Source organism: Syngnathoides biaculeatus, chromosome 2 (assembly GCF_019802595.1).
Source record: "Syngnathoides biaculeatus isolate LvHL_M chromosome 2, ASM1980259v1, whole genome shotgun sequence".
NCBI lineage: Eukaryota > Metazoa > Chordata > Actinopteri > Syngnathiformes > Syngnathidae > Syngnathoides > Syngnathoides biaculeatus.
This window is the reverse complement of record NC_084641.1, coordinates 6,311,987-6,326,239: the sequence shown is the minus strand read 5'-3', so window position 1 is coordinate 6,326,239 and position 14,253 is coordinate 6,311,987. Positions and strand designations below refer to the sequence as shown.

General features: G+C 42.7%; 1 protein-coding gene across 1 annotated transcript in view; it reads left to right on the top strand.

The window, feature by feature from the left end:
- The window catches only part of LOC133505834 (aryl hydrocarbon receptor-like), a 32,708-nt gene that overhangs the window by 14,263 nt on the left and 4,192 nt on the right, over positions 1–14,253 (top strand). Inside the window, exons 3-6 of the mRNA XM_061829336.1 lie at positions 11,402–11,559; positions 11,627–11,716; positions 12,837–12,963; positions 14,032–14,171. Of these exons, the coding sequence (XP_061685320.1) occupies positions 11,402–11,559; positions 11,627–11,716; positions 12,837–12,963; positions 14,032–14,171 (515 nt within the window). The remainder of the gene's footprint in view (positions 1–11,401; positions 11,560–11,626; positions 11,717–12,836; positions 12,964–14,031; positions 14,172–14,253) is intronic.

Genomic DNA, 14,253 nt, shown 5'->3' with positions numbered 1-14,253 from the left:
AAGTGTTAGTCACTTAGAATGATGTCCTTGGGCCGTTTGCCCACCCCTCAATTTAATAAGCATCTTTACAGACAATGAAATGTTATAGCAGTTAGCGCATAGTCATGGACACACATGGCCATGATTTACAGCAACAACGGCGGATTCCAGTGTTACATTTGTGCTGCAGAAACTCCTGAGAATGATGTTGCTCTCACAGCAAAAACGTGAGCCTCTCATCATCAACAACACATTTTAACCTTAGTGGGCATCATGCAGAAATAATATTGCGCCAGTAACCAGTATTTTGCCATTTAAGTATATAACATAATAGGGGACTATAAGGTTGCTTATATACTGAATGGATTTGTGGGTTCAATTTAAATATTAATTACCGTAATTTCTCAAGTATAATGCGTCCTGAAGTATAATACGTACCCCCAAAATTGACCTAAAAAAAAATCAGGAAAACCCTTCTACCAATGTACAATGCGCGAAACCAATTTGCTGCTACCCATATGCTCAAAATATTGGGAATTATCTGTATTTATATTTTGTTTGGTCTGTACTTGTATTGTTTTTCAAAAAACAATCATGTACAACAATCATTAGTAATGGTCATTGTGCACGTGCTGATGTAGCCATAATATAATCTCAGGACAGGCCACAGGACACGCTTGTCTTGGTCCCTGTAATAGTCAGAACAGAATCCCTCAACCAACTAAAATAAATGCTCAATGATGGCATAACGTTTGATTAATACTGTTGATAACACGTTACAGTCTTAAATAAATATTTAACACTGTTGGACTTGGACCTGGACATCGAATTTCATGTCGAAATGTATATGTATACCTTTTTTTACCAATCTTTGTACCTGTAAACAACTATACAACGTGATTGTATTTTTTATTTTTCATCCATACCTAAATATATTATATTAACTTTTGAAAATATTTTGGGAAAAATTTGCGCATTATTTTTGAGAAATTACGGTATTTAACATTTTCAGGTGTATATTTGTACTTGCAAATTCCAACTCTCTGTAACGTTATTGTAAATACGAAAAGACAAAGTACTATATAGTAAAACACTCAACGTTCTGCCTGTAATTAATGTCTATCCTGTTCTAGATGTAATTTATTCTATTAATTTGTGTTACTATTCACCCTATTAATCAGTTATAAGAATTTTTTTTCTGACAAATATCGGAAACAGCATCAGCCTGATAAAATCCATGTTGGTGCCCTGGAACCCATCCCAGCCATCCTTGGGCAGGAGGCTGGATACACCCTGAACTGGTTGCCACCCAATCGTAGGGCACTTGGAGACAGACAACAGTCGCACTTAGAATCACACCTAAGGGCAATTTAGAGTCTCCAATTAATGCATATTTTTGGGATGACTGAGGAATCCGGAGCACCGGGAGAAAACCCACACAGGCATGGGGACAACATGCAAACTCCATACGGGCAAGGCCGGGATTTGAATCCCGGTCCTCAGAACTGTGAGGCGTACACTCAAAACAGTTTTCCACTGTGCTGCCAGTATGTGGGATATAACCTAAGAATTTCCAGGATTCTACAGCCCAAAGTCCAGGGAACATGCACTGGAACTGAATTTGAAAGTGGATATTAATGCCACCCCACTGGCTTATTAACCATGAACTAATTCAACTATTTGGGAGTGCTGCAGCTCATGTGAGGATTTACACTGTGTTTAAACTGGCAACTCTGAATATTACACACACAAACCCCAGTCCCAATGATATGTTGATGTAATCACAATTGGATTGTTTGGACCGGTTGGTGGAGCTGTCTTTCAGACCAAGACTTAAGTGACAGCATTTACAGATATCCATAATTTGAAGCAGGATTTGTTTAATTTGGTTTGCCTGTTACCCACAAAGCAGCACCTTGACTTATGATGACACCAACATATGAGTTTTTCCAGTGATGAGTTCTGGCTTAACTGATTTTTTTCTTTTTTTGCTTAAAGGTCAAGTGTCATGAAATGGAGGATTTTTAGTATGTTGTTAATGAAAAATGGCAGTCGGTATGGACCCATGTGTTTTTTCACCACAAAACATGATTTTGAAGTATATGGCTTCTTGTAACACCCGCCATAAAAATCCTCTCGAGGGATTTGTTTTCGAGAAGAAGCAGGAAGTGAGCTACGGGGCAAGAGCGCCCAGCAGTGGACTCATTTGTTTCTATTGGTTTTACTTGCGGGAAGGCAGCTCGTTGTTCCTTTGCCAAAAATGCCGGTTTGCTGCATTGCTGGATATTGCTCGAACACTCAGGAGGATGGATTTACCCTTCATAAGTTTCCAAGAGATCCACTTTGTCGTGAAAAATGGATTGCACAGGTGCAAAGGACGAGAGCTTCATGGGTCCCAAACAACAGGTAGGTGTGTATATAGCTTCTAAAAGAAACAATAGTTTGAGGCAGGCCACGTAATCCGTCTCTCATAACGTAACAAAAGATCTGCGTACGTATGACAGGGGTGCTAAATGTGTCGATGTGCGCGTCGGATGGTTGCCGCATCGGGCTTGCGGACGGCGGCGGCTATGAACAATGCTGCCAGCAATGGCGCACTCAGCCACGTGCGATGACAACCCCGTAAAGCAGCTCGGCTCGGCGCCGTGATAAGACAATTGTGCGCCAAAGATGAGCCACCCCGGCCGGGGTGGCTTGTCGCGGCGCAGGGCCACGATAGCTCATCTCCGCCGCGGAAGTGGATCGGACAGGGAGGCGGTTTGGCCGTGATCACATATCATCTAAATATACCTCTTAACAATAGGGTAATATTGCCCCGGTAACTTCACTCAGTTGTGAGATGTTCTCTTATTTGAAAAGAGCTTCAGTGTCAGAAGGGGCGTGTTCGTCTCCCACAGTAGGGGCTACAGCATGTTTTCATTGGCGAATGTCCGGGCTGACGTCACGGACAGGAGATGCAGCCAATATGGCAACCACTTGGATGTCGAATGACACATCCGCAACTTTGCGCATGGATGACGCGCTCTCCACTCATATTTGTTTTTTCGCAAAGACATTGAAGTGAATAATGTTATATGTATTTTTCATTACAATATGTATTTTAGAATGTTTATAGGGATGACACTTGACCTTTAAGTTGCTTGGCAAAATTCGATTTACGACGTAGTTTCAAATTCGCCGCCGTTAAGAGCAGGAAAAGTACACCAACAGTTGCTGAATACCTTTCAGCCATTTATTGAAGGTGACAGTTGAAAACACAAATAGAAAATGAAGACACTTGCAAGGACCATGAAGTATATGCTAGTACTGAACTAACTTCAAACAAACAACACATTTGACACCAGGCTATTGACAAATACCTACAAGCCCCCCTTACCTCAAAGGCACATAAAGCATGAATGCGCTTGACATACAGCTTACTTACACATGAAATTAGTATTTCTTGACTTTCTAATTCATTTCCGAGTTTTATCTTTGGATTTTACAACACAGTGAAGTGTTTGTTCATTAAAAATAAGTAACCAAAAACACTATTTGCTTTGGTTGGAACAGGTAAATCTCATTTCAGTGGTTTAATATTTTTTTTGATGTTTGAGTAATCTGTATTAGAATCTTGGTCAAAGAGTGAATTGAACTTGTAAATCTAGGTGCCTTTGTATTTATATCAATCTTTGTCATAGCAGTTACAAATGTAGGTGACAAAGCTGCGGGGAAACAAACCCATTAGGCCTGTTTGACTTGATTCCACTCTAATCACTGAGAAAATGCATTTAAGACACAGGGATTTTTCCTGTGTGGGATGGTGCAGGCCAAGGCTCCTCTTCTTTCAGTTTTGGTGTTTCTCAGCTTCCTTCATGTTTCTTCCCCACACCATTCCAATTGGCACTTACATTCCTACTTTTTATTGCTTACTTTGAAGGAAACTTCCTTATAGTCAAATAGATGTCTCCGGAGTGCCTTCAAAACCTCTTAAGTTCAAGGTGATTTGGGCAATTACTGTAAATGCTGCAAAGAGTTATTGTAAGGTCCTTTTCTTTTCCAATGTATCTCACCAACACTGCAGTTTCATGCAACCACTTCTACATCAAAGAATTACTGTGGCCTCACCACCCAGTTTCTAAAAGTGCTTTTTTTTTGTGCTGCTGCTCTTTTTGCTCAGCAGGTACAGTGAAAACAAAAGGCTACATACATCTGTTCTTTCTGTGATGTAAAAAAAAAAAAAAAAAAGAGAAAAATAAATCATTTCAAAACCTTTTCAGTGCCCTATGGGGTTGGAGTTTTCCGCTGCACAACTTTTGTGCTACAACTCACAACTATGTGAAATGTGATGAAGATAAAGCCCAATGATCATAAAAAAAGATAAAAAAGGATATTGTGGTATCAAAATAGAAGATTTTATTGCAATAGTCTGTTAAAGAGCCAATTTGTATTGTAATCTGATCTGGGAATTACATGTTGTCTGTTTTAGACATATTGATTGACTCATACCGCCGATGTGTGTTTTTTTTTTTAAACAATTTTATAGGCAGTCAGATATTTAGAATAGTCCTCAAAAATGTATTCTTGAAACGGTAAACCATGCTTTCTCGTAACTCTGCTAGAATACTGTAATTCTTGTTCATATTGGTTAGTTGAGTTGGAACAGACCGAGTCACTTCTCCAAGTGGTCTCGATCCAGTTGTTTGGCATGATAGCGTTCACACTTTAAATCCAACACACCAGGATTCAACCAAACCAAACATGACAAGTGCGAACACACCCTGAAGGAAAGAATAATGAAAGAGTTCGAGGAGCCACTCAGGCATGATCAGACACACACTGCATATGACAGGTTGGACTCAGCCAATGCAAACTGATTATCAGATAGTGTCTTTTGCCCATGGACACACACAAACACCCACATAAACACGTGCACACACACGCACACGCAAACATGCTTGTTTGTTTACACTATGAATATCTTTTACATTGCACATACCTATGATTAACATCCTGTATTTCTGCTGATGGAGGTGCATGAGTCATTTTTTAGAATTTTGGATGCAGCCACACTGTATGGTGTACATACACTTCTGTCCATACAGCATGTGATCTGTTGTAGACTACTCTTAAATTACGACAAAAGTAAGACAACGTCCCTTTCTGGCGCAGAAATGATGCCTCAGGCCTCAACAAAACGTCTTGGCCCCCATCACACACCCACATTCGCACTCTTGTATAAATAAACTCTTTACACGCAACTCTGCCTGGCTGCCAACCTAGCATGTCTGCAGCCCACGGTGGCTGTCAGTCAGCATTTAGGGTAGCAGTCAGCCAGGTTTGTTCAGGGGACTCAATCGCTCAACGTATTAACAAACCCATGTATTGGTTAATGACACACATAACCTTATAGTGAAGTACTGCATTAATCATGAACTATCTAACAATATTTCTGCAAAATACTCTGCTACTAGTCTATTTCTAAAAATATTTGACCTCCAAAAAAAGAAAGAAACCCCAACCTCAACCCAGGCTCTGCGAGGTGATCGTCTCTCCCAACCAGTTGGGTTGAAATGGAGAGGCAGAGAATGGGGACAGTGGGTAGATAAGATGGAGGGGTTGAGGGGTGAAAGAACAATGGGCACAACCACAGCCTTATCAACAGTTGTAAAGGTTCCCTGATGACAGCAACAGGAGCGTTAATGCTCCATTGCTAACACCACCCTCCCCTACCTAACCACCGCTAAGAAGAGATCATATTTCCCCACTGCAAGTGGCATTAAAGATTAAAATTGAGTTTAAAATCCTAATAATCCTATAAAGCACTAAATCATCACTCAACGTTATACTGCACCCTAGTTTGTGGTGTATGAACCTATTAGAGCTTTATGTTCCCAAAGTTCATGTATATTTGTGGTTCCCAGAAGGAGAATGCTTGGCAGAACCTTGACTTATGGGCAGGGGCGTTGCTATACATAAAGCTCTACTGGGGCACAGGCCATCTACTTTTGTATAACCTCTTCCTCACAAATGCATGTTCGCACACAAAACAAACTACCCCACCCCACTGCTGCATGTTTTTACTAAAAGTGCTACTTCAGATACTAATGAGCATTGTGGACTCTTTAACGATGGCAGCCATAGCAATACACCGCACTTATCTGGAGGCAAGGGCCGTGACTGTCCCAAGCAGTTGCAAATGATGAATCAGTGGGAAACGCTCTGCTGGATGTGACACTAGCAGTTACGCAGAAAACATTTATTTTTTAATCATCAAACAGCACCTACAAATCCAACAAAAACTGTCTGCACTCCAGATGTGGCACAGCTCATTTAAACTGGGGCACGTGCCCATAGTTATGGAGTTCCTTTTCTGTGGAATCATCTTGCTGGTTTGGTCCGAAAGATAAACACGCTCATTATTTGGAGATAAGTGGAAAATATCTCGTTTTTTCTTTGATAAAGCTGAATGGATATTAAGGGATGGCTCAGGCTTCACGGCTATTGTTATGTGCAGTTCTCTCATCCCTGTGTAAGTATCTCACAGAAGTGAGTCTTGCCCTCACATTTTTATGAATATTTTTAGCATGTAGTCAATAGCATTTTAGTAAGAAGTAGAATTTACATTGATGTTATGGACCTGATCGGTATCGGATGATATTTAGCATTTTATACTGATTGGCTGAATGTCATGTCATAATTTGCTGATCCGATTAATGAGGTCATTGACACCACAGTGGGTACCTCCCCCACATACTTTCCCTACCCATACTTGTTCTGTCACTTTCTATTGTATAGTAATAATAAAAATATTCAGCCATTTCCATGTTAAGAAACATTTTATTATACATTTGGAAGCTATTAAAGCTTATCAACATTATCACTGCTGTGTGTGTGTGTCTGTGTGTGTGTGTGTGTGTGTGTGCGTGCATGTAGGTGTGTGTGCGCGTGTGTGCGCATGGGTTTGTGCATGTAAGTGCCCTGCTAAATGTTTTCCATCTTTCTTTTTGTCTTTTCCTCCATCAGTCTCCTTCCTCTTCTTTCTCCCCTCAGGATGCTGGAGGTTAAAAGTTCGCACGCAAGGCTTTGTTAGTGTATGTGTGCGTGTGTACTTTTGCTCGTGTGCATGCATGACTGTCTGTGCATGCTTGCTTTTTTTGTGTGTTTACTGAAGAGAAGTAAACACCAACAAGAGCAAATTAGCCACATTCCCATGTTGTTTTGAACCAACTAAAGTGCCTTCCATATCTTGTCATTTTATTCTATTTTTACGCATTCTCTTCTACTACTTAAAAATGCATATTGTTGGCATCCAGTGAAAATAATATATCTTTTTTTTTTCAAAGGGGAAAATATACTAGGCCGTCAGTGGTATTTCCGGTTCATATGCTGTAATAGTTTGCCTTCTACGCTCCTCAACTTCCATCGTTCCATTTTCTGAACCATTTTCATACTATCTGAGCCTCTCTAACTTGATTTTAAAAATGTTATTAAAGCCTATTTGAGAAGGACAAAACACAATAATTACATACTTAAATTACTATGTAAACATATAGGCTTAGCATGTTAACTGTGTGGAAAGCCTGCAGGATAAGACTTGAACAAATAAATACATTAGTGTCAGCCTTAATTGTACAACTTTAATGATCATTTGAATGTTATCGTCGACAGAAGGTGTGTAAAAAGCAGTTGGTTAAGTAGGAAATACAGCTCAGATCAACTTGTTTAGCCTCTCTAGAATTTGGGAGCGCTCTGATTCCAGAAACAATTTTTTTCACTTTTAGAATTTCATGCCCAAACATGTTGGACAACAATCAGACAAAGAGGAAGAAGGTTTGCCAGCGAATCCAAGACTTCCGTCTCCATAGCCACTTCATCCAGTCCTTCCGGGGGATCCTGAGGCATTCCAAGGCCAGCCATCCCTTCAGCATGTCCTTGCTCATCCCCGGGGTCTCCTCCCGCTAGGGCATGCCCGGAACACTTCACCAGTAATCCAGGATCTTGCTCTTTCGATCACAACACACAATTCATGAGGGGAGGAAAATAGATCGACCGGTAAATTGAGAGCTTCGCATTTCAGCTTAGTTCCTCACTTTAGATACTGCACCAGTCCACCTGTCAATCTCTCATTTCATTCTTTCCTCATCCGTGAACAAAACACAAAGATTCTTGAACTCCTCCGCTTGGGGCAGTATCTCATCCCCGACCCAATGAGTGTACGTCACCCTTTTCCAGCTGAGGACAATGGTCTCAAATTTGGACGTGCAGATTTTCATCCCAGCCACTTCACAGTTGACTGCTAACTGCTTCAGTGAGAATTTCAGATCACGGCTTGAAGCATACTGTCATGATCCTGCCGCTCCAGCACAAGCTGTGCGGGTGTCCGCGCAGATGCGCTGATTGGAAGGTGGACACCTGCGCCTCATTGAGTCTGATTATGCTGTGGATTTATATGACCGCGATGACAACTGGCCGGGGCCAGTTCGTATGAGCTTCATGTCCCATTCGTGTGCTCCGGTATCCCTGATCGAACCTGTGTGTACCGACCTTCGTCCGTTCTCTGACCAACCTTGTAAGCCTGACTCCTTTGTTACTTCTGCCTGCGTTGATTGTTCCCCTGTGTACCGACTCCTGCCTGTCCGCTCATCTGCTCTCTTCGCCCGACGTCCCAACTACCGCTGCTGCACCGGACTGCCTGCTCGATCCCCAACCTCGGCATATAATAAACGCGTCTCTTCTTGAACTACCTTGCGTCTTCCGAGTTCCTGCATTTGGGTCCTACTCTCGTTCCGATGGGACGTGATAGAACGAACTGGCCCCGGCCAGTTGTCATCGCAGTCATATAAATCCACAGCATAATCAGACTCCATGAGGCGACGGTGTGCACCTTCCAATCAGCGCACCTGTGCGGACACCCGCACAGCTCGTGCTGGAGCGGCATGATCATGACACATACAGAACCACATGATCTGCAAAAAGCAGAGATTCAATACTGAGGTAACCAAACCAAACCCCCTCCATGCCTCAGTTGCATTTAGAAATTCTGTCCATAAAATTATGGACAACATCCATGACCTAGGGAAACCTTGTCAGTCCCTCACCTGAAACGAGTCCAATTTACTGCCAGCAATGCACACCAAATTCGGACATTGGTCATACTAGGGCCCAAGAACCCAGGGGGTTCGCTACCCCATACTTCCGAAGCACCCCTCACAGGAGTCCTTGAGGGACACAGTTGACTGCCTTCTCCAAGTCCACAAAACACATATGGACTGATTGGCCAAACCATTCATGCTCAAGGACCCTGCCGAGCATGTAAAGCTGCTCCACTGTTCCACGGCAGGGACGAAAACCCCACTGCTCTTTCTGAATCTGAGATTCGACTTCCCGAGAGGCTCTCCTCTCCGGGATCCCTAAGTAGAGCTTACCAGAAACTCTGAGGAGTGTGATCCCCTGTAGTTGGAACACACTCGTCGGTCGATGTTACAGAGGCGTGTCAACCAGGACAACCCACAACACAGGGAGCCTTTAGGAACTTTGGGTGAAGCTTCTCCACCCATGAAGCCTTGCCACTGAGAATCTTTTTAACCCCTTCGTTGCCCTCAACCCTAGAGATATGACAGCCCGCCTCAGAGACCCCAGACTCTGTATCCTCATGGGAAACCATGTCAGTAGAATTAAGGAGGTCTTTGAAATATTCTCCCCACCAACTCTCGACGTCCCCAGTATACACAGTGTTGATGGTGCACTGGTTCCTCCTTCTGGGACGCGAGATGCTAGACCAGAATTTTCTGGAAGTTGTTCTCCATGGCCTCACCAAACTCCTCCTGTACCAGAGTTTTTGAGTTTCTGAGTTCAGTGCTTCACTTCCACGTCCACACATTGGTGACGCAACCTCTTTGTGTCATTAACTCCACTGCTAACTTCATCTTTACAGCCGTCTCTGCAGTAAACCTGATTTGCAGTTTTGCTTTTGAATGGGTTTTCTGGTGCACAAAATAAAAATTTTGACCCGGAAACTGCGATACAAGTCCGCTTAATTTGAGTGTTGCACACATTCTTGCAATGTTGTGTCAATGGATGCACATTTACAAATCATTTTGCATTCATGATTTTTTTGCATAATGGACGCAGGACGCACATCAAACAAGATCCCTGTTCATGGACTATTTTCAGTTCATTACTGTGTGGTCAGCAGTAGTCCTTTGCTTATTTCTCATCTTCCTTATTTCCTTGACTGTTTCAACTTCATGGTAATACTATTTAAACCATAATATGCATTGGACAATCATGTAATGTTGACATTGGAGCCTGTCTTCAAAATCACCATAATTCTCTCATCTCTTGGAATTTTAAGTCCATGAACAGTTTGTACCTTTGTGTCATTTGAGGATTTGCGCCCCCCGCATTTACATGATCAGATAGCCATTCCATATTCCCACTAGTGGAGTCAAGCCAATGTCCAGCCTGCCCACTTGTTGTCTGCTAGGGTTTATCCAAATCAGGCACAGCCACCACACAGCTCACATATCAAATTATTTGACAACAATGAAGTTTTCTTCATAATGTTGCAGGCTTAAAAGTAGCATTTCGCTCCAGCCCCCCCCCCCCCTTCTTAAATATCTACTTTCTACTAGACTTTACTAACAAAATGGAAGCATTGACTCGTTCTATACTTAGAATCTATTTAAGGCGTCAGTTTGTCTTTGACCTCCATCCACCAACAAAATGATATAAGCCAACAGGTAATGGTAATTACTGGTATGTGGTTGTTGTCAATATCGGCATTTGGCTCACAGTTGTAAGGAGTTGAGATTGGCTTTGTTGGCCTCTTTGTTTGTTACTTCAGCACTGACATTTTAAGTCATGTCTGTTCTTGTCCTTCAGTTGTTTTAAACCTTAAAAACATCACAATCTTGCTCTCTGAGAGGATATTTTAAGGTGCACAATCTTGTTTCCCTGCCATGATTAGGCCTGCTTGATAAGCTCAAAGGAGGAAGAGAAGGACTTGATGAATGACACTGTTGTAAGACAACAGGAAACAGTTGGCGACTCCACCCTGATAGAGGGCAAAGCATTTCTGCTCTCCTCGGTTTGTAAAAGAGTCTAGGCTGGATTGCTGAATCATTCTAGCATCTACCTGATCCAGTGCAGCTTCTGCACAGTGACAGCAGAGCCGTCCATTCGTTCTCTACGCTGCTTATCCTATGCGGGGTCACGGGGCACTGGAGCCTACCTCAGCTTACTTTGGGCAAGAACCTGACTACACCCGGAAATGGTTGCCATTAAGTCTCTAGGCAATGACAGCATACACTTATTAAAAAGTAATGAAGTTACACAGTGGTGCTTCACTTGTTGTGTTGATTCCAAAAGAAAGTTTCTGCTTGCAAAAATTCATAGAAATCCACAATTCTTAATCAAAGAGCTCTGTCTGTCATGATAGCCACCCTCAAGAATGGACAAAATGGTTCCACCTGGTCCAGCAAGCAAAGTCCTATACTTGGAGGAGATGTCCAGAATTCACTCAGATCCTCCGTTGTGACCTCCCAAGTAGCCTCCATTGATGGAGTCAGCTTCTCAGAGGGAGATCTGCTCCTCCAGGTCAGACCTGAGAGAGGTTGGAACCAAGAAAGTAGAGTTTTTGGTCAAATCAAATGTTTGTCTACAGGCATTGAATGGCTTCGTTTTTGTGGTGACCACCGAAGGTTACGTCTTCTACGCATCGCCCACCATCCAGGACTTACTTGGTTTCCAACAGGTGAGAACAACTTCCCAGTAACGTAACAAAAGACTATAATGATCATCATTTGGCTCACTTCATGGAAGGCTAATGTCTGCTGACAACACAGTTAAGGTAAATTTTATGAAGTTGTGGTAATCATCCTTGAGTCGAGTTAGCAGGAGCGGGTGAGAGAGCGCAGGGCTATCACAATTTTCCATTAAAACTGAAAATCGTTGTTCTCAAAAACACAATCCCGTGTCGTCTTACAAACAATCACGACATACTACCACGTAACATGCATCCGAACTGTTTCAGCCAATCACAAGGAACAAAGAGACAAATAACTGTCACACACTCATTCACACCTACGGACAATTTATATTCTTCAATTAAGCTACTGCCATGTTTTGGTAATGTGGGAGGAAACCAGTGTACCCAGAGAAACCCCACTCAGGCACGAAGAGTACATGCAAACTTTAACCAGGGGAGGCTGTATTTCTTTTTTTTTTTCCCCATATAGTAAAATGTTCGCCTAGATTGAAGATACATGTCTTCCTCAAGGTAGGTAGTAATGCACTTACTTGAATTTACTTCATTTACTCAAGTCGTATTTTTTCAGAGTACATTAAATGCACCATACGTTTTACTTTTACCCCATTACAATGATCGACATGACATTAGCTACATTGATATATCCGTTTTTCTGTGTTTTTAAACTCTATCTTTGATTTTGGCAGAGGGCACCCTTAGTGCCAATCAAACATGATCGCTAATGTCATTTAACACCAACTCACCAAACAGATGATACAAGGCAGTCACATGACCGCAACGTAGCCTTTGCGAACCACACAAAATTTGTCATTTTTGGAAAAAAAAATCCTCTTTTTCATGTAATATGTACTGTATGTCTGTCTTGGCCAAGCCATCAACAGCAAAGGCAGCAACATTTCAAAGGGCAGATTTGAGCTAGGAGTATCTTGAGTTTCAAGCACAGTGACGGAATACATTAAAGGTCAGTCAAGGCAGCGCTAGCTGTTCTGTAATGGCAAATGACAAAAGGTAACTGTTAATACAGTTAAACTCAACCAGCATTGCTGGGGAAACGACTTTTTATAAGTGGAGATGGGGATACCTAGTACTCTGCTCTGTTTTACAGTCTGACGTGATCCATCAGAGTGTGTTTGAGTTGATCCACACAGATGATCGAGCGCTTTTCAGACGGCAACTTCACTTCGCTTTCAAACCATATTCCAGCCAGCAAGATGGCATTGCGGACGGCAACAGTAAGTCACCTTTGCATCGTCCAAACCTGGTATGACCTGAGCTCAGATGAGTCCCCTGCCCAGTGATGTTAAAGGGAAATTCCGGTGGCTTGGATTAACAATGTATCCAATAGATCATGTAATATGTACTGTATCTTGATAATATAATGTGAGTCCTCTCCCATTTAATGGTGTTTTGAGAAGATTTTATCGGCAACTACGAATTTTCATGGGCACCGCCATTTTGTCGAGCCACATCACCTACGTGCGCGGATGTGACGTATGAGTTGCCGTACCAAAGGCTCGATTACATGGGACACCAGTGCTGATTTCTCGGATTTATCCTCATCTGATGAAGAAATAGCAGTATCGGTTGATCGGGGAGACGGAGGAATACTTCCATACAGATTTAAACCTGTGGCTGTCAATAATGTTGAATATTCTTATGGTTCTCCGGATGGGAATGACGCGGAGTCTGACGAGCGTGCTCCGGAAGCGGCGAGGCCGCGAGCAAGCCCCGGTGAGCGTTGGGGCCGCGAGCGAGCTCCGGCCGAGCTCCGATAAGCAAGCTCCAGGGAGCGGCAGGGCCGTGAGCGAGCTCCCCAAGCCCCGGCGAGCAAACTCCGGGGAGCAGCGGGGCCGTGAGAAAGCTCCCCGAGCCCCGGCGTTCACTCGTCAGACTCCGCGTCATTCCGCCTGAAGAACCATCCCAATTTTCAACATTATTTACAGCCACAGGTTCAAATCGGTATAGAATTATTCCCCCGTCTTCCCGATCAACCGATATTGCTATTTCTTTATCAGATGAGGATAAATCCGAGAAATCAGCGCTGTCCATAATGGTGTCCCATGTAATTGAGCCTTTGGTGCGGCACCTCATACGTCACATCCGCGCACGGAGGTCATGTGACTCGCCAAAATGGCATCGCCCTTGAAAATTCATAATTGTACGTCTTCTCAAAACACCATTAAATGAGAGAGGATTAACATTGCATTGTCAAGATACAGTACATATTACATGCCCTATTGGATACATTGTTAATCCAAATCACCAGAATTTCCCTTTAATCTCTGAATGTTTACATGTAGGAGGGCAAAGCTGCACTGAAGTCAGCACCAACCTGGTAATCTACGACCCAGAAGTCATCCCTCCGGAAAACTCATCTTTCCTGGAGAGAAACTTCTGCTGCCGATTCCGATGCTTACTTGACAACTCATCTGGATTTGTGGTAGGCAAAAAGAAAAACACAACAATTTATGACATGAGGTCTAAAGTTGGGTTTGAACTACAAAACTGATGGTGTCACCTGA